Genomic DNA, 18,714 nt, shown 5'->3' on the forward strand with positions numbered 1-18,714 from the left:
CCAGAGCCTGCCCACCTTCCCAGGCAGGAATTCCTTCCCAATATCCCATCTGACCCTGCCCTCTGGCAGTGGGAAGCTATTTCCCCACTGTTCACCTTCTCCAGAAGGATCCACAGGGATTGATGGCCTGAACGCCGTCCCAGTCATTTTGGGATGATGCCCTTGCTGGATGGTAATTCCTGCTGGATCTCACACTAAGCTGCACAAAACAGTTGGGTTTGGTGCTTCCACCCAAGCTCCTGCTCTGGTTTGATGCTGCACCTCCAAAGCAACAATCAGCAAACATTTCATCGAAGCCAAAACCACTACAATTTGCCCCACAATAATGCCCTTTTCTTTTTTTCTTCACCTTTAACATGCTTTAAAATACAAGTGAATCCCAGAGCCTGGAACATGCACGGAGGGGAAAACAAGGATTGCCAACAATTATTTTCAATAAGCTGCTAAAATCCAACTGGTTGATCCCAATTCTTCCAGCACATTCCTGCTCACTCCCACCAACGTCCATCCCACTGCACTGGAGCTCCAAGAACGAGACAAGCAAATAAGGGTTTCAAGCATATAAAAAATAACTGGTATTTTATTACAAGAAAAAGCTAAGCAGTTTACAAAAAGAACAACACACACTATGCCAAGGACTTTGGTGCTGGGATCAGACCACACTGGATCTACTCAGAATCCAGAGGAAAAGGAGTTACATGAACACAGAAGCCATGGGATGCTGTGTCCAGGGCCATCAGTGCCTCAGGGCTGTGGTGGGTCAGGCTGTGGGAACACTCCCAGTCCTGCAGAGGCTTCCCAGCTCTCCACAGGTGGCTGCTGCTAATGAAGATCAGCCTTTTTCCCCTGTGTATCCCCAGGGTTCACACACCCTCCCACACCCACGGGGTCAGCATCACACCCACCCCAGTGCTGTTACACCAAGGGGCCACATAGGTCCCAGGCACAGACATTCCAAAATGCCAGTTTTCCATGAGTTTTGGCCATGGGGGTGGGCAAAGCAGCAGCTGGATACGTGTGTGTCTGTGTCTGTGTCTGACATTCTGTGTGTCTGTGTGTGTGTGTGACATTCTCTGTGTGTGTGTGGCATTCTGTGTGTCTGTGTCTGTCTGTGTGTCTGTCTGACATTCTGTGTGGTACAGGAAGAGCTGAGCCTGCAAAACCCTCACTGAGCAACCTCCTGGAAATGGATGTTTTTAATGCACAGAGTTTGGGCACTTGTGTGGTTTCATGAGAAATCGGGAGTAAATGGGAGACCAAACAACTTGCCCAGAGAAGCTGTGGCTGCCCCACCCCTGGAAGTGACCAAGGCCAGGCTGGAGCACCCTGGGCTGGTTGGGAGGTGTCCCTGCCCATGGCAGGGGGTGGGATGAGATGGTCTCTAAGGTCCCTTCCAACCCAAACCATTCCATGACTCCACATGATCCTGTTCCCAGGCCTCACCTCTGAAGTTCATTGTGGAATGTAGAGCAGGACCAACTGAAACCCGTAGAAAAACACACTTTCTTCCCCAGCCAGCACAGATCACCTTCTAAAGGAGCTCCGTGCTCTTTTACTGCTATTTTACTGTTGTCAGACCCCTGGCTGTGTCCCATATTCCAGCCCACAGGCAGCTGAGGTTTGGGAGATGCTCCACACCGTGTTCACTGCCTGGTCTTACCCAGTAGAGCTGACAGAGGCCCCAAACTGATCTAACCAGCAAAGCAACCACCACCTTGAACTGCAGTTTCTTCCCTTTCCAGAGGGAGGCACCACACAAGGAACCCACCTTGCAAGAACTTGGATCTCAGGATGCAGCAACAGGCAGAGCTGGATGGGATTTACAGGCTCCCAGCCCTTCCACCTGGGCTCAAAACAGGGTGGGGATCAGAGGAGTTGGAAATCAGCTTCTCTGGAAAGAAACCAAGACTTTAAAGGGCATGTTGGAGTCAGGGTGATGGTCATTCCCATATCCTGGGATGGAGCCCCATGAGTGTGACCTGATCTGAAGGATCTGAACAGCTTTTCCCCTGTGTAGGGAAGGACAGCTGCTCCATGGAGCTGCTCCCTGGGAAGCCAGAGCAGCTCCAAAGTGGTGTCTCCATGAGTTCCCATCCCGAGGGAAGGTGCAGATACCTCATTGCTTTGAGAGAGTGTTTATTAATAGTGTGAAGGATCCATCCCAAGCCCCATCCCAAGGGTGCAGCTTCCACAGGGGTTCCATCCTGCTGGCAGGCTGTGTGGCAGCATGCACAGGGAAAACTGGGAGCACAGCATGCATGTGGGAAGGGAAGGATTCTCCAAAAACAACAGGAGTGTAGCCATTAATAAATGTAACATGGAACATTACAGAGATCCAAGTGTGACCGAAGGAAGCGTCTCTTCGGTGGAGTTCTGAACAACCAAGTTTGACAATGGACAGAAAATCCCAAACAACAAATCCCACTATTTCATCCTCAAATTTTGTTTTAGATCTCAAGGTTGGAGGCTGACAGACACCCCTAACACCATCCCAAAGGGGGTGCAGGAGTGCTGGAGGCTGAAATAGGAATCCCCCCGAGGCAGAGATCCATCCTGTGCTGTACCTTCCATGCCCAGAACAGGGATAAGGACGTGTGGAACAGGAACAAAGCCTGACTGACAGCACAAGGTGTCCCACAGGCCACGATGGATCAAGAGCTCCGTGTGGAGTTACACACCAGGGCTGTGCTGATGCTCTTCTCCTTTCCCAGACCATTTCCAAGCACATGGAAAATGTGACACTTCTGACTGTGAACACAGAACTCTGACCTGGGCACTCGGCACTGCAGGGGATCCCAGTGGAAGGAGCAGAGTGCCTGTCCCCTCCTTTGTCACCGTCATTAAACATGGAGCAAACTACCCACAAAGGGCAGTTTCATGTGACTGAAATGCCCCACAGACCTTCCCATACACCCCCATGTCCAGTCAGGGTATTCCATACATCCTTTGGAACAGACCTGCACTGTGATCCAAGATGGATTTCAGCTCTTACAGACAAACACCCAGCGCTGCACTGTCCCCAGGGGCCATCCCAGGGGAAAGGTGGGTCCAGTGTCCTCCAAACCAGTGGCCCAGGGAGTGCCCCAAATCTGTAGAGTCTGCACGGGGTCAGGCTGAGTCCAGGAGTTCCAGGAGAGCACCGACCGCACCGAAGTAACCCTGAGGAGCAACAGGAATATCCACGGGAAACTCAGACATGGGCACACACCTCACACCACAGCCATGGTCACAGAATCACAGATTGGTTTGGGTTGGAAGGGACTTCAAAGATCATCCAGTTCCACCCCTCGCCATGGGCAGGGACACCTTCCCCCAGCCCAGGTTGCTCCAACCTGGCCTTGGACACTTCCAGGGATGGGGCAGCCACAGCTTCTCTGCCCAACCTGTGCCAGGGCCTGCCCACCCTCCCAGCCAGGAATTCCTCCCCAGTGCCCCACCTAACCCTGTGCTCTGGCACTGGGAAGCCATTCCTCCTTGTCATGTCTTTCCAGACCCTTGTCCCAAGTCCCTCTCCAGCTCTCCTTTAGGCACTGGAAGGTGCTGGAAAGTCTCCCCAGAGCCTTCTCTTCTCCAGGCTATGACACATACAGTGTATATATAAAGGATTGTGGAAAGATACAACTCCAGGTAGGTACATTACAAAACAGGAAATAAAATTAAAGATAAAAATCTAACTACAGTGGCTGTCCCAGGAAGCAGAGCTGCACAGACATTTATGTGCCTAAACTGAGAGAACAGTTTTAAAGTTCACAAACAAGATGAACTTGGTGGTAAACAATTCCACTATCAGCTACTGGAACAATATCCCTGCTTTTCCTGACCCTACACTACACTCTGTAGTAGCTGTGGCTGTAGCAGCAAAGCCCTGAGAACCTGCTGTACTATGGGTACCACCAACAGCTTCCCATGGCTGTTTCCAGAGCACTCTGAGAATCTGCTTTTTGCCCCCGGAGAAAAGACATTTCAAAAAGGAATCTCACCTCATGTTCCAAGAAAAGTGCTTTCTGCTGTCCCTTTGACCAGTAGTCCAGGGCATAGGCCAGGAGCCTCATGGAGATGGTGTTGATCCGAAGGAAGTTGCCCACGAACACCACACGGTTGATGTTCTGCAAGTGTTTTGGGAAAAAATGGGATGTTAAATTCCATTTTCTTCTTGTAGTGATGAAAATCTCATGTGGGGAAGGGTCTGGAGTATCAAGAGAGGCTGAGGGAGCTGGGGGGGCTCAGCCTGGAGAAAAGGAGGCTCAGGGGAGACCTTCTGGCTCTGCAATCCCTGCCAGGAAGGGAGAGCTGGGGGGGTGTTGGGCTCTGCCCCAGGGAACAGGAGGAGAGGGAATGGCCTCAGGCTGGGTCAGGGCAGGGGCAGGTGGGATATCAAGGGTTGTCCATCCCTGGCACAGCTGCCCAGGGCAGTGGTGGAGTCCCCATCCCTGCAGGGATTTCAAAGTGGATGTGGCACTTGGGGACATGGGTCAGTGGTGGCTTTGGCAGTGCTGGGGAATGGTTGGACTGGATGGTCTTGGAGGGCTTTTCCAACCTTAATGATTAAATTAAGCTTCTGCTGAAAGACTTCCAGCCTAACTTTTTAATCCCAAAACAGTTCTCCCGAGCAATGGGATGAGGTTTGAAATTCCTTCTTCTCCAAGAAGAAAATAATTCAGTTCGTCCTCTTTCCAAGGAATCAGGAAGTCCTGTCTAATCCTACACTCACATCCTTCTATGGATTTTCCTTCCATTCCCCCATTGATTAAAGCTTTCCCTGAACTATCCAGGATTCTCCTTGCATTCAGCTGTGAGCTCCAGAGCAAGGACTCAGCAGATGTATCATGAGCAAGGCTGTTTAGGACACATTTTGTCAGCAAATGAAGGTGAACAGAGAGCCAGAGGAGTCGGGAGGATGCTGGATGGTGCCTGCTCATCCCATGGGAGCAGGCTCGGGATGCAGTGCAGAGGATGTCTCTGTTCTTTCATAGCCCTGTACAATGCTGCTTGACATGAATGCAACAAGGCAGCACTGTAAAGAAGCTGAAAGCCCAAAGATACCGGAACGGCCGTGGGATTGGTGGGGCTTGGCCAGGAAATCCAGAGCAACTTGTAAAAACAACACAGGAGAGATCCAGCCCCTACATTCTCCATTCCTCCTCTCCAACAATCAGCAGCACAGAGGTGATGTCTGAGTGAGGGAGCAAGGGAAGAGACCCCCCAAAATACCTCATTAAGTGCACACATCCGCGCGATGGAGCCGATGTTGTTGGTGATGGTGATTAAGGTGGCCCTGGCCAGGTCCTCCTTGCTGACAGATTCCCTCTTCTCCTTGCTCATCATGTTTCCAAAGCTGCAAAGACAATTTTAGGTTTAAAGTTCTGGGGCCCTCAGTTGAGGAAACATCTTGAGGGGCTGGAGCGGGGCCAGAGAAGAGCAACGAGGCTGGAGAAGGGACTGGAGGCACAAGTGCTGTGGGGAGAGGCTGAGGGAGCTGGGGGTGTTTAGCCTGGAGAAGAGGAGGCTCAGAGGTGACCTCAGCACTGTCTGGAACTCCCTGAAGGGAAGTTCTGGCCAGGTGGGAGTCGGTCCCTTCTCCCAGGCACTCAGCAACAGGACAAGGGGGCACGATGGGCTCAAGCTCTGCCAGGGGAAATTGAAGTTGGAGAGCAGCAAAAACTTCTTTGCAGAGAGAGTGCTCAGGCATTGGAATGGGCTGCCCAGAGAGGGGGTGGATTCCCCATCCCTGGAGGTTTTTCAGCTGAGCTTGGCTGTGGCACTGAGTGCCATGATCTGGTAAAGGGACTGGAGTTGGACCAAGGGTTGGACTTGATGATCTGGGAGGTCTTTTCCAACCCAATCAATTCTATGATTAGAATTCCAAAAGAAAATAGAAACTGCTAATATAACCAAAGTGATTGAGCTTGAAGGATTGATTTCTACCTTTAAAAAACACTGCTATCTGTAACTTAGACCTCTCAGGAATGGCTGCTCTCCTGAGACACCTAAATCCAGATTTCCACACTTGCAGGATCTCCAGTGGGAAAAAACCCCCAGTGCCAATCAGGGAGGTGTTTACCTGGATGCCACAGCCCAGCCTGGCAACCCGAACCGCTCGTAGTCCCCTCCATAGATGTCCCGCACCAGTTTGTCCACCTTGGTGCTGTCCCCGTGGGATGCCATTTCCAGAGCCTCCTCGAATGTGGAGCATCCTGTCAGAAGGCAGCAGAGGCCAAAAAACGTCCCTCCTCCAAGGCTGCAAGTAAAGCAAAATTAAAATTACTAATTAAAATGGCTCATTTCACTGAAACCTCTGAGCACCCAGCTACACACACCGCTCAGCTCAGGTCACCCCATTCCTGGCTGGTCCTTTCAGGGAGAACAATCTTGGAAGAGACCTTATCACTCTCTGCAACTCCCTGAAAGGAAGTTGTAGCCAGGTGGGGATTGGTCTCTTCTCTCAGGCAACCAACAGTAGGACAACAAGGCATAGGCTCAAGCTCTGCCAGGGGAGGTTTAGCTTGGATGTCAGGAAGAAATTCTTTGCAGAGAGAGTGCTCAGGCATTGGAATGGGCTGCCCAGAGAGGGGGTGGATTCCCCATCCCTGGAGGTTTTTCAACTTAGCTTGGCCGTGGCACTGAGTGCCGTGATCTGGTAAAGGGACGGGAGTTGGACCAAGGGTTGGACTTGATGATCTGGGAGGTCTTTTCCAACCCAACTGATTCTATGATTCTAAGAGCAGCATTTCCCTTGGGATCTGTTCCTCTCACTGAACTTACAGCCTGTGTAAGGAATCTCTTGCTCTCAGAGCCTCCTCTGCACAGGCCATGCTGCTAAATGAGACTTGATTTTCTATTTTACACTATCCACCTTCTTCCCAGCACTCAGAGTTGTTAATCCTAAAATAAATACTAGTTCTGAGGGATAACTGGAGTGTAAGGGCAGAGCCATCCAAGTCCTGAGGGAAAACTTTGTCCTGTTCACTTTATTGTGCACAGCTGCCAATAATGATGTATAACAAGAGTAAGAATTGTACTGAGGAGCTTTAAATTAATATTTATTAATAATATAATATCAATAACCATAATAGTTTACTGTGGTCCTAATTTTATAATAATTGTATTTATAAATTATGAATACATATGAAATATATAGTATGTATTTATGTAGAATATGTTATATTAAATAACATATATTTATAGATATATTATTATAGCTAATAATTATAATGACAATATATATAATTATTACTGTTAATAACAATTACTGTTAATAAAAATAATCCCCACTATTTATTATAATTATTTATTAATTATTCACTATTATTGCTACCTTTCTGGGAATTCAGGAAAGTTTAAAGCCACAGAATCCTTTGGCTTTGCCTGGACACGAGAGCCACATCTTCCAGACGGGCAAGAACTGGTGAATTTCTGCTATGCCATTACCCCTTCCACCAAAAAAAACAGGCAACTTTTGGAAGTCAGGATGGAAATCTTGATTGCTTGGATCAAAGCTAAGAGCTGTTAACATGATTAAAGTATTTGGGATAATCCCAAAGCTGAAAATGTCATTTACATGGCAGGAATGCGTTCCAGACCCCAAAATAAAACTCCCTTTACCCCGCAGTGCTCACCTGGTGCCCGTCACCCGCTTATAGTTTTCTTTGGAGTAGACAGCCAGGATGCTGACCCCTGAGCCAATGTTCACCAGGAGGAGAGGGTATGGGTTCTCCAGGTTGAATGGGAGCTTCTGGCACCTCTCAGCATCCGTTGGGTTCTCAAAATAGTAACACTCAGAGTGCCCATTGAATCCCACGGAATCGATGTACAACACTCCCTTAATAAGGCAATCGAGTTCATCGAGCTTACAAAGCTCAAGGTCACCCATCTGGTGGGAAGAGGAAAGAGGAATACTGAAGGAGTAGCCAGGAGTAGGAAGGGTTTATGCTCAGGGCTGGAAAAATGCATTCACTGCCACCTCAATCCATGCTCCCTGCAGAGCCTGAGGGAGAACAGATCACAGCAGAGCACTGGGACTCCCAACTATCCCAGCCCTCCAGTGTCCAGGTGTGAAACAGGGAAAACAAATATCTGGATCCACAGCTGGACACAGAGAGTATCCCACAAGCCTCATTTAGGCCCTGACACTGACGGGTTCTGGCATTAAAAGCCAGGAAAAATGAGGAGGGACTTCCATTGTTTGACCGAAATATCCAACAAACCCACCCAAGCAAAAATAAAAAAAAAGGTGAAGGAGTTCCAAAATTATTTTCTCCTCATGCCACTGCCTCAACTGCACAAAACTGGGTATTAGAAAAAATTTTTCACCCAAAGGGTTGTGCTGCCCAGGGCAGTGGTGGAGACCCCCCCCCTGGAGGGACTTAAAAGCCATGGGGATGTGGCACTTGGGGACATGGGTTAGTGGTGGCCTTGGCAGTGCTGGGGGAATGGTTGGACTTGATGGTCTTAAAGGCCTTTTCCAACCTCAAAGATTCCATGAAAAGCCCGTTATTTGCATTTTTCCAAGCCCTGATTAAACAAGTATTTATCACACAAGTTTTTTACTTATGAACAAGGATCTGACTCAAAATGAAGTCACATGATGAAGTCAAATTCCAGCTGTGAACTTCCCCACAGTTAAATTTACCCCCAAACACGACTGAACCTCAACCCACTCCCTCACACAGGTGTTAGAAATGAAAACAGGTGAGCAAAGGAAGAAAATAAAGCAGGTTAAAGACAGCAATGAGGAAAAAACATAAGATTGAGATCAGCATGAGCAGAGATTAGAGAGGAAGATTTGTAAGAGAGAACATTAGTGAACACTTGTAGAGTGACAGGATGTTACATGCATGTTCAGGGAAGAAAGTGCTTTATTTGGAGATGCCATCTTGACTCCACACGCCATTTCATGACTGGAGTTAGGAGGACACTGCCAAAATTAAGATTTAGAGAAGTCTGAAGTCTGCAGAGGAAGTTTTCTAGTTCTAAGCCCTTCAGAGAAACATCACTACCAGATCCTAATGGTATAGAAGCCAAAAATGCCTACTGTGAGAAAGTCCTGCTCAAATTTGTATGCTCCACCTCCCGTGGCACATAAGGTAGTATGGAGGCTCGAGAAGTGCTTTTCGCTTCCCATTTGGATAAAAGCAGGCATGTCATGGGTAGGAAAGCGTATAAAGTGCAGATTGCCTTTACGTCCACACAGGGTAAGGTCCCTGAGCTCAAGGTGCACATCCCGAATGCCTGTTGAGCCATAGGCTACGTTGGATGTCAGGTATTTGCGGATGCTTTTGAGGTTTTCCACTTCTTCCTCTTCCTCCTCCGCTGTGATGTCCTTGGGTTCAAAATAAACGAGTTTCACCAAGGTCCCTCCGATGTCCAAGCCAAACCAGGGAAAGACTAGAGAGAGGAGACAGTGAGAAAATGAAACAGGGTGATACTGACATGGAGGAACACTTTTCCAGTGGAGGTGGAACTGTGAGGCCCTGGCACAGGCTGGGCAGAGAAGCTGTGGCTGCCCCATCCCTGGAAGTGTCCAAGGCCAGGCTGGACAGGGCTTGGAGCAACCTGGGCTGGTGGGAGGTGTCCCTGCCCATGGCAGGGGGTGGGACTGGATGGTCTTTAAAGTCCCTTCCAAACCAGTCTGTGAAAATAACTATAAACTGAATTAATTCACAGAATTCTGCAGCGATCTGTGTGGTCTATTTCTTCTCCCAGGCACTCAGCAATAGGACAAGGGGGCACGATGGGCTCAAGCTCTGCCAGGGGAAATTGAAGTTGGAGAGCAGAAAAAACTTCTTTCCAGAGAGTGCTCAGGCATTGGAATGGGCTGCCCAGAGAGGGGGTGGATTCCCCATCCCTGGAGGTTTTTCAACTGAGCTTGGCCGTGGCACTGAGTGCCATGATCTGGTAAAGGGACTGGAGTTGGCCCAAGGGTTGGACTTGATGATCTGGGAGGTCTTTTCCAACCCAATCCATTCTAGGATTCTATTTATTTTCAAGTGGAAAGCAAAAACCGGAATGTTACCAGCCTGGTCTGTCTGTGACCAGTGTGACCACAACTCCTGTTTCATAGAATTTGGACATCCCTGGTGTTCAGGAGCTCCGAATATTTGCTGTACAAAACTCAAAACACTGACACACACCTCCCCCCAGTCTGACAGTATCCATACCCCAAGCAGATCCTGCTGCAGTTTAATCCTCAGGTCCTTTTCCCAAGTTCTGAGCAGAGCCAGAGCCACAGTAACACCAGTGCTTTTACATCAAAGGGATGTACAAATGTTCACTAATTACAACACAGAACTGAGGTAGACAAGTAATCTAAGATGCCCCAGGGAGACAAAAACAAATGTCTAATTGGATTATTTTATTAGTCAAATTCCCCCATGGTACAAAATATGCATCAGTGTCAGGCCCAGCAACATTTACAGCTGTGTTAGATAATGAGCTTCTTGGAAAAGATCAAGGGAAACTCCTGATCTGATGGAATCTGCGATTAGAGCTGGGAACTGGAACAGATTAATATCACTATTAATGAGCTTAAGGAGAGGCTGGAGCTAACGAGATGCACGGGCTCCAGAGCAAGGCGAGAAATGCAGCCACACATTCAAGCTTAGGGCAGCAGGATTGAACCCTTATGGTGTGTTCCAGAAGGAAAAAGAAATGTTTAGAGGATAACCCTGAATCATAAAGTCTGGAAAAGTTCTCAGAGATCATCCAGTCTGACAGTTCCCCCAGCACTGCCAAGGCCACCACTAACCCAGGTCCCCAAGAGCCACATCCACAGGGCTTTTAAATCCCTGCAGGGATGGGGACTCCTCCACTGCCTTGGGCAGCCTGTTCCGACAACTGACAACCCCTTGTACAAAGAAAATTTTCCCTAATATCCAATTTAAACCTCTCCTGGCACAGCCTGAGGCTGTTCCCTCTCCTCCTGTCCCTGTTCCCTGGAGCAGAGCCTGACCCACCCTGGTTCCCCGCTCCTTCCAGGGAATTTTAGGGATCCAGAAGGTCCCCCCTGAGCCTCCTTTTCTCCAGGCTGAGCCCCCCCAGCTCCCTCAGCTGCTCCTGCTGCTCCAGCCCCTTCCCCAGATCCATTCCCTTCCCTGGACATACTCCAGCATTACCAGCATTCCTGCAGAAAGAAGGATCTTGGGTTTCAGTGGAACTCCCACAGGTCAGAGACAGGGATGATAACACCCTGCTGTTATTTGTGCACAGCACTTTGCTTATCTGCAGACAGATAATCGTGGAACACAAAGAAGGCCTCATTTTTCCCGCCCTGTGGGGAGGGAATTCCTTGGGTCAGGCTCTTTGGGAAATGATCTTTGCACAGCCACCAGCCCAGCAGGTTTGAGAATGATGTCTTCTCCTCCCAGCAGATTTACCTGGTGGCAGTAAAGCCCCTTCCAGAGCTTTCCAGCTCCCAGGAGCTGCTGGAGCCGGCAGCTCCCCACGGTATTTTTAACCCACGGAGACATTTTTATGTATTTCCATAGAGGCCACCCCCAACCGTCACCAAAGGAAATCTTGAAAGAAGATGCAGAGCTCTATTTTCGGAGACACGTCCAAATCCCAATCCCTCCCCATTCCTGAGGCATTTACTTCAAACAAGAACAGACATAAAAATAACTTTACATGAATGAAAGGGAAAGCAACCTGAATGGCACCACAACAGAGGGAGAAAGCAGGAGCAATCCAAGGACTTCTACACGTGTAGATAGTGATAGAACAAGGGGTAGTGGCTTTGAGCTGAAAGAGTAGGTTTAGATGGAACATTAGGAAGAAATTGTTCCCTGGGAGGGTGGGCAGGCCCTGGCACAGGTTGGGCAGAGAAGCTGTGGCTGCCCCATCCCTGGGAGTGTCCAAGGCCAGGTTGGACAGGGCTTGGAGCACCCTGGGCTGGTGGGAGGTGTCCCTGCCCATGGCAGGGGTGGAATTGAATGGTCTGTAGGGTCCCTTTCAACCCAAACCATTCCACAATTCTGTCATTTCTGGAATCTATCTGTTCCTGTCAGGACATGCAATTTGACCTCATCCCTGTCTAGAACTACCTGAAGGGAAGTTCTGGCCAGGTGGGGGTTGGTCTCTTCTCCCAGGCACTCAGCAACAGGACAAGGGGGCACGATGGGCTCAAGCTCTGCCAGGGGAAATTGAAGTTGGAGAGCAGAAAAAAACTTCTTTGCAGAGAGAGTGCTCAGGCATTGGAATGGGCTGCCCAGAGAGGGGGTGGATTCCCCATCCCTGGAGGTTTTTCAACTGAGATTGGCCATGGCACTGAGTGCCATGATCTGGTAAAGGGACTGGAGTTGGCCCAAGGGTTGGACTTGATGATCTGGGAGGTCTTTTCCAACCCAATCCATTCTATGATTCTATCATTTCTGCATTATGAGCTGTATATCAGAATTTTTTTAAAGCATCCCCAGTGTTCTACTTTGACAATCTTCCCCCAGACTCACGGGGTGAAAAGAGGGAGAGAACAGAGGACAGGGACTCGGAGATGGCAGCAGAAAAGACAAAGATCCAAAACCCAAGGCACATTGTCCCCATGAATCCACACACCTGGAAACACCACTGAGGCTGCTCCATCACAGGCTAACGGGATCCCACTTCCCTGTACCCAGTTAGTGGCATGTGATGGGTTCAGTAAAACATGTTTGTTTTCAAGTTGGTTGTGAAGTTCACATCCCAAACTCCTCCCCTCAGCGACACAAACCTTCCAGATTTTAGGGCAAGCACCACCTGGTTTAGGAAGTTTCCATCAGTTTAGGAAGTTTCCTAGTCACAAAAGAAAGGGAGCAGCTCCTTGGAAATTTCATCCCATCCTCAATGCCATCAAGACTTTCCATTTTGTTTAATTAGAACATGAAACGTGGGGTTAAACCACGCCAATTATCCACGGTCTGTCCCACCAGAATCATGGAAACAGGAATGACACCTGCAGAGCTGGGAGTAACCGCAGCCAGGGTGGGCTCAGGGCTCAGCACTGGCCCCAAAAACAGGATCCAACCCCTGAGCTGGGACAGAACCCCTGACCAGAGCTGCTCACACATCCCTACAGGATCAGCTGGAAAGGCTCCACACGGAGCAGCTGGTGTTCTCCATCTGCCAGAGCTCAGCTGTACCTTCCCTAAGTCACCAGGGATAAATTCTAAAAGACAGCCTATTAAGGTAATTAACTTACACTAAATGATTGTTAATTACGGATTTCTCATTATATGCATCCCAGCCACAGGTTAAGGATCCAAGGAAGAAGCGTGTGAGCTCACAAGGTACTTCTTTTCCACTCTGCAAAGGATTCCTGTGCAGGAACACCAATCAGAGAACTCAAACAATCCAGGGCAGGGACAAAACTTCCCTATAAACCCGTTCTTGTAGGAAAGGGGAGTGGCACACAAATAAGAAGAGGAAATTATTTCAATGACAGGGAGAACCATGTCATTTTTTTCTTGACTCTTACAGGAAGTCAGACAACAGGAACATGGAGGGCAGAGACAGCTCCTCAACATCTGAGAACTAGAAAAATCCAAGGGAGGAAGGAGGAAGCTCTGCTGGATGAATGCCATCACCATCTGCTACTGAGATTTCTCTTAAAACATTGATTTTTTTTTTCCCAGCAGCTGAAAGCCATCCAGAGATCTCTCCCTTTTAATCCTCTGATGCAATTTTTCCAAGAGAGCTCCCACAGAAGATGGCAGATCTTGAGGAGCAGCAGGAGAACCAGCAGCTTCCAGGACCCTCCGGGCATCCCCGAGGCTGATTCTGCTCAGTCTGAAGGTTCTGCTGGAATAACCAGACACCACTTTAATGGCCAAGGCAGGAAATGCAAATTTTCCTCTCCTCACCCTCTCCCTGCTGCTTCTTGGAGCCCTCCATGCTGGGCAAGGGGCCTTGCAGGTCTCCTTTCCAGCCAGGATGGGAAGGATGGAAAACCTGTGGGCTGGCATGGGAAGAGCATTGTTGGCCAGCACTTCCTGGGAAGTGTTCAGTCATTCCCTGGGTGTTTGGGAATTTACAAGAAAGGCAGGAAATCCTCTGCTCTCAGCTCAAAACCTTCTGCAGTCTTTCTCCTTAAAGAAACTCCCTGTTGCTCTGTCAGCAGGATGAGAGAGATGAATCCTGCTCTCGATCCCAGAAAAGCTGTGGATGTCCCATCCCAGGAGTGTCCAAGGCCAGGCTGGACAGGGCTTGGAGCAACCCCGTCCGTGTGTAAGACAAAAATGAATCCAAGGTATTCAGTGGGAAAACAACAGGGGTACAAGGAAGGTGACTTAAGGGACCAGTAGAGACTGTGGAACCACTGAGCTCATGGAAACACAGGATGGTTTGGGTTGGGAGGGATCATCTGGATCCAGAGGAGAGCAATGAGGCTTGAGAAGGGACTGGAGCACAAGTGCTGTGGGGAGAGGCTGAGGGAGCTGGGGGTGTTTAGCCTGGAGAAGAGGAGGCTCAGAGGTGACCTCAGCACTGTCTGGAACCACCTGAAGGGAAGTTCTGGCCAGGTGGGGGTTGGTCTCTTCTCTCAGGCACTCAGCAATAGGACAAGGGGGCACGATGGGCTCAAGCTCTGCCAGGGGAAATTGAAGTTGGAGAGCAGAAAAAAACTTCTTTGCAGAGAGAGTGCTCAGGCATTGGAATGGGCTGCCCAGAGAGGGGGTGGATTCCCCATCCCTGGAGGTTTTTCAACTGAGCTTGGCCGTGGCACTGAGTGCCATGATCTGGTAAAGGGACTGGAGTTGACCCAAGGGTTGGACTTGATGATCTCGGGGGTCTTTCCCAACCCAATCCATTCTATGATCTCACTCCACACCCTTGTCATGGGCAGGGACACCTTTCACCAGACCACGGTGCTCAAGCACACAGCAATGAGCCTTATTTTCATTTCCTTCCCTAAGGCAACACATTCCAACTGCAGTTATCAACTGTCTTGAAGACATTTCTTTTCCAAGGAAAAAATCCTTCATCCTTCATCCTGACAGTGCAGTGCTTTCCCTGAGCACACACCATTTCAGAAGCAGCTCTGTACATATATTTTCACATACACAGCTCTTTCTCTTAAACGCAAACCTCCTTCTCTGGGGCAGATCTGTGGATACACACCAAGAAAAAAGAGATCAGTCTGCAAAGTTAAGGACTCACAGCTCTGAGTAAACAATAACAGAACAGCTCAAGGAGACTTCACATGCCCACAGCAAGAGCTGCCACCCTCCCTCAAATCCCTTTTGCACTCAGATCTTTGGGCTAAGAAATTGCCTTTATCTGATATGTAAATGACTTTATAAAATTGGACACTGTGTAATTAAAAAAACCCCACTCCACAGACTTATTCTGGAAGCTGCAGAACTGTCGAGATGAAAGGGGTGATATAATTAAAGATGTCCATGGTGGATTTTCTTCACAAAACAAGCAGCTCAAGTTGTATTTCAGAGTGATCTTAAACTTGTGTGCCAATTATATCAGGAGCTAAACAGATTAGTCTGTACAACAGCGAGGGCTGATGATTTAGTTGAGTGTGTGACAGCACCTCGAGGCTTACTCTGAAATATTCAATATTATATTTTAATGGTGTTATACCACACTGGAAGTTTTACAGCTGGGAAAAAATACAATTCATTAGCATTTAATATAAAGTGACACTAAGTCTGCATCTCCTCCCATCCATAAAAATAGTTCTGACAGGAATTTGTATTTCTTACACCATTCCAAAATGGAAAAAGGTATTTGAAAACCCAAACCTGAATTCTGTATGACAAAAAGAGTTGTCAAAGCAGTATTTTATTTATACCTCTGCTTGGATACTGTTTATATTGAGAATTTAAAGCCATGTATCCATTTTGTCTTTCCTTTATTCTGACAGGAGATTCTAAAACTTATTAAAAAAAAAGGGATCAGTTGAAAGGAGTGACTATTTTTCCTCAGAGAACTGATGTCTGTCTGCACTAATAATCCTGTCAGGCTCCTCTTCCCAGTGTGATACTCCAAAGCTGAAATAAATCTCCATAACATTTTCAGGGACACTCCTCATTCCCTTCTGAGAGCAACAGTGTCCTTGACTTCTCCCCCTTCTGCCTGTGGCACATGGAAAATCCTGCAGTAAAGCTCTTCAGTTCCTGAAGTGCACCAAGAAACATTTCACAGAATCACGGAATCCTTTGGGTTGGAAAAGCATTAATCCAACACTGGCATCTCCACCACTAAACCATGTCCCCAACTGCCACATCCACAAGACAGGGAATTTAAATTTCCAGGGAATTTAAAAGCCCAAGGTGTATGAAGGCACAGAGCTGGGACACTGGGACAGATCTGTCCCAAATCCAAGCCCCCCTTGGCCTCGAATGTTCCCTGATCTCCGCAGTGAAACAGCCCTGGCTGCACATCCTGGAACAGAGGGATGGTGAGGAAAGAACATCACGAGCCTCCTGAAATCCTTTCATTCCTGGGGAATTGGGGCTCATCTGCCAGCACAGCCAGGCAAGACAAGCCTCAAGGTCACCGAGCCCGTGTGCCACATGCCAGCAGCAGACAAGTGCGAGCTAAAGCAGCACATTTTTGACCCCATGCCCATTAAGTGCTTTGCTTTCATTTCAGCTCAAGTCTTCCTGAAGGTGGGATCAAGCATTTTAACTCCAAAATGGGATTTATCCTGACATCAGGCATTGTCCCTGCTAAGGGATGCATTTGCTCCAGCACATTTCGTTTCCAATTATCACAAGAATCATTTAGGAAGGACAGGCTACATTGTGATCCCAAATCATGCCACGCTGACCTTCCAGACGGGATCCAAATCCTCTCCTGGAAGCTGCCAGAACACCTGTTTTCCTTAAAGCATCCCACACCACTCTGCATTTAACTTGACCACAACAAACCAGAACCTCAGTGATCAACTTTAAGCAGCATTTCCCAGAGAAGACACAGAAACTGCCTTGAGCAAAGCAGAGGAGAATCATCACCTAACGCAGAGCTCTGAGTCCTCCCTCATTTTCGTACCAGACATCTCCTTCATGTCCCTGCAGCCAATTACCCAGCAGGTCTCTAATTAACAGCCCCACAGATCCCTATTCCTACTTTTCACCCTAAGACAGGGAAAAAGAGAAGCTTTCTTTTTCAACAGCAACCAAAAATGAGCAAGAACACCAATAAAACTTCACACAAATATGGCAAAACAACATCTCGGCACTGCCAGCCACAAGACGAGACGCAGGAGAATCCTGCTCCCTGTTTTCAGCCTGGATTCACTGCTCACATCCTTTTAATAGCTGTGTAGGGAACAGTGAGTGACAACAACAGTGTTTTATTTTCAGGGTATGGCAATTCCCTTCCAGGAGGAAAGACTCCAGGCAAAGTCAAGGAATAATGGCTGGGTTGCTCCTCAAACATGGCTGAAGTCAGGGACAGCCACGGCACCTGCACGGCAGCTCCTGCTGCTCCCAAAATGAAGGCTGCCATCCATTTTGCCGTTTCCAAAAGGACATTCAAAAAATGTGGGTTTGGGGATGTTTTTTTCCCCTCAAAAAGCCTGGTTGGTTTATGCCAAGCCCTTGTCAAACCTGTGAGGTTCTTCCCTCCCCAGACTGACACCGTTCCCTGCGATCTCCATTGCTTTGCTTTTCCAGTTACCAGTCCTGCCCCACACCCTCCCACCCACACCCCTCGGTCTGTCCTTCTGTGCCCTTCTCCTCGTTTTGTGTCACCTCCCCTCCCATCCAATGTCCCCAGTTTGGGCATCTCAGCACCCACCACGACCCCATCCCGTGTCCTGCCCCACCGTGCCAGGCACCGCCTCATCCCAAACCTCCTGAAGCTCAGCTCGTCCCATCCTCTGTCCCAGCGTGCTGAGCCCGTGTCACTGTCCCACCGTGTCCCCACTGTGTCCCCACCCTGGCCATGCTGTGCCCACGCCACCACCCCATGTGCTGTCCCCAAGCTCGCCATGTTCCCACGCCACCACCGCAGCCTGGCCACGCTGAACAAGCCATCCTCCCACGGTGTCCCCACTGTGGTGCCCCAGCACTGCCCAGGCCGTGCCGATGCCACCAGCCCCCCGCGCTGTCCCCGTGTGCCCATCGCGGCCCCGCCCACCCCGTCACCACATCCCACCGCCCCGCCCCAGCCCCGCCCCTCGCCCCCTCCCTCCCGCTCTCCTGTGCCCCCCATCGCCCCTCACTCACGCGGGCGGTTCTTGCGGACCGAGTCCCGCCGCTGCCGGCTCACCGACCCGCCGCGCTCCCGGGGCTGCGGCCCCGCCGCGCCATCCGCGCCGCCGCTGCTTCTCCGCCGCAGCTGAGGGGGCCCTGCGTCCGCGCCACCGCCCCGCCGTCGCGGCGGCGGCTTCCTCTCCTCCTCGGCGCCATCTCCGCAGCTGCGCGGCGGCTCCATGGGCAGCTCGCCCCGGCCCCATGGGCCGCCCGGCCCCGCTCCGGCCCCGCTCCGGCCCCGCCGCCGCCGCAGCCACCGCCCCCGGCGCGCCTGCGCCGCGCGGACCCGCGGGGCGGGACACCCCGTGAGGCGGCCGCCAATGGGAGTTCTCCGCCTCAATGAGTGACAGGCGGTTCCGCCAATGGGAGAAGGAGGCCGAGAGGTGGCTCGTCTGCCGGTAGTGACAAGCGCGGCTGGCCAATCGGAAGCGCGCGGCCGCGGGGGCGGGGGAATATGCGGCAGCGCTGACCTATGGGTTGCCTTTGAGATGGGATTGACAGGTCAGCTGGCCAATAGTGAGGGCGCTGCCTGGCT

The 18,714-nt window shown here is 49.9% G+C and overlaps 1 protein-coding gene across 3 annotated transcripts; it reads right to left on the reverse strand.

Annotated features, from left to right (window-relative positions):
• Positions 1 to 562: 562 nt before the first annotated feature.
• PANK2 (pantothenate kinase 2) lies at positions 563 to 18,462 on the reverse strand. Of its 3 annotated transcripts, none has more exons than XM_071557053.1 (7): positions 18,153 to 18,462; positions 9,032 to 9,384; positions 7,617 to 7,870; positions 6,062 to 6,238; positions 5,212 to 5,335; positions 3,981 to 4,106; positions 563 to 3,159 (listed from the first exon to the last, which is right to left on the reverse strand). In XM_071557053.1, the coding sequence occupies exons 1-7, from the start codon at positions 18,358 to 18,360 to the stop codon at positions 3,109 to 3,111; spliced, it is 1,293 nt and encodes a 430-aa protein (XP_071413154.1). In that variant the 5' UTR covers positions 18,361 to 18,462; the 3' UTR covers positions 563 to 3,108. The 3 variants fall into 3 exon arrangements, with proteins under 3 accessions (XP_071413154.1, XP_071413157.1, XP_071413155.1); XM_071557056.1 differs by lacking the exon at positions 18,153 to 18,462 and adding an exon at positions 13,445 to 13,797; XM_071557054.1 differs by lacking the exon at positions 18,153 to 18,462 and having other exon boundaries at positions 9,175 to 9,265.
• Between the last annotated feature and the right edge of the window lie 252 nt (positions 18,463 to 18,714).

Source organism: Pithys albifrons, chromosome 5, assembly GCF_047495875.1.
Source record: "Pithys albifrons albifrons isolate INPA30051 chromosome 5, PitAlb_v1, whole genome shotgun sequence".
Classification (NCBI taxonomy): domain Eukaryota; kingdom Metazoa; phylum Chordata; class Aves; order Passeriformes; family Thamnophilidae; genus Pithys; species Pithys albifrons.

What these genes read in the sequence shown, in the direction of transcription:
- PANK2 (XM_071557053.1), bottom strand. Translation starts at nt 18,360, where the DNA reads ATGGAGCCGCCGCGCAGCTGCGGAGATGGCGCCGAGGAGGAGAGGAAG. An exon ending in GGTCCGCAAGAACCGCCCGC is followed by an intron (nt 9,385 to 18,152) that starts GTGAGTGAGGGG and finishes TCCTCTCTCTAG; the next exon opens with TCTTTCCCTGGTTTGGCTTG. An exon ending in GGCTGGGCTGTGGCATCCAG is followed by an intron (nt 5,336 to 6,061) that starts GTAAACACCTCC and finishes TTGTCTTTGCAG; the next exon opens with CTTTGGAAACATGATGAGCA.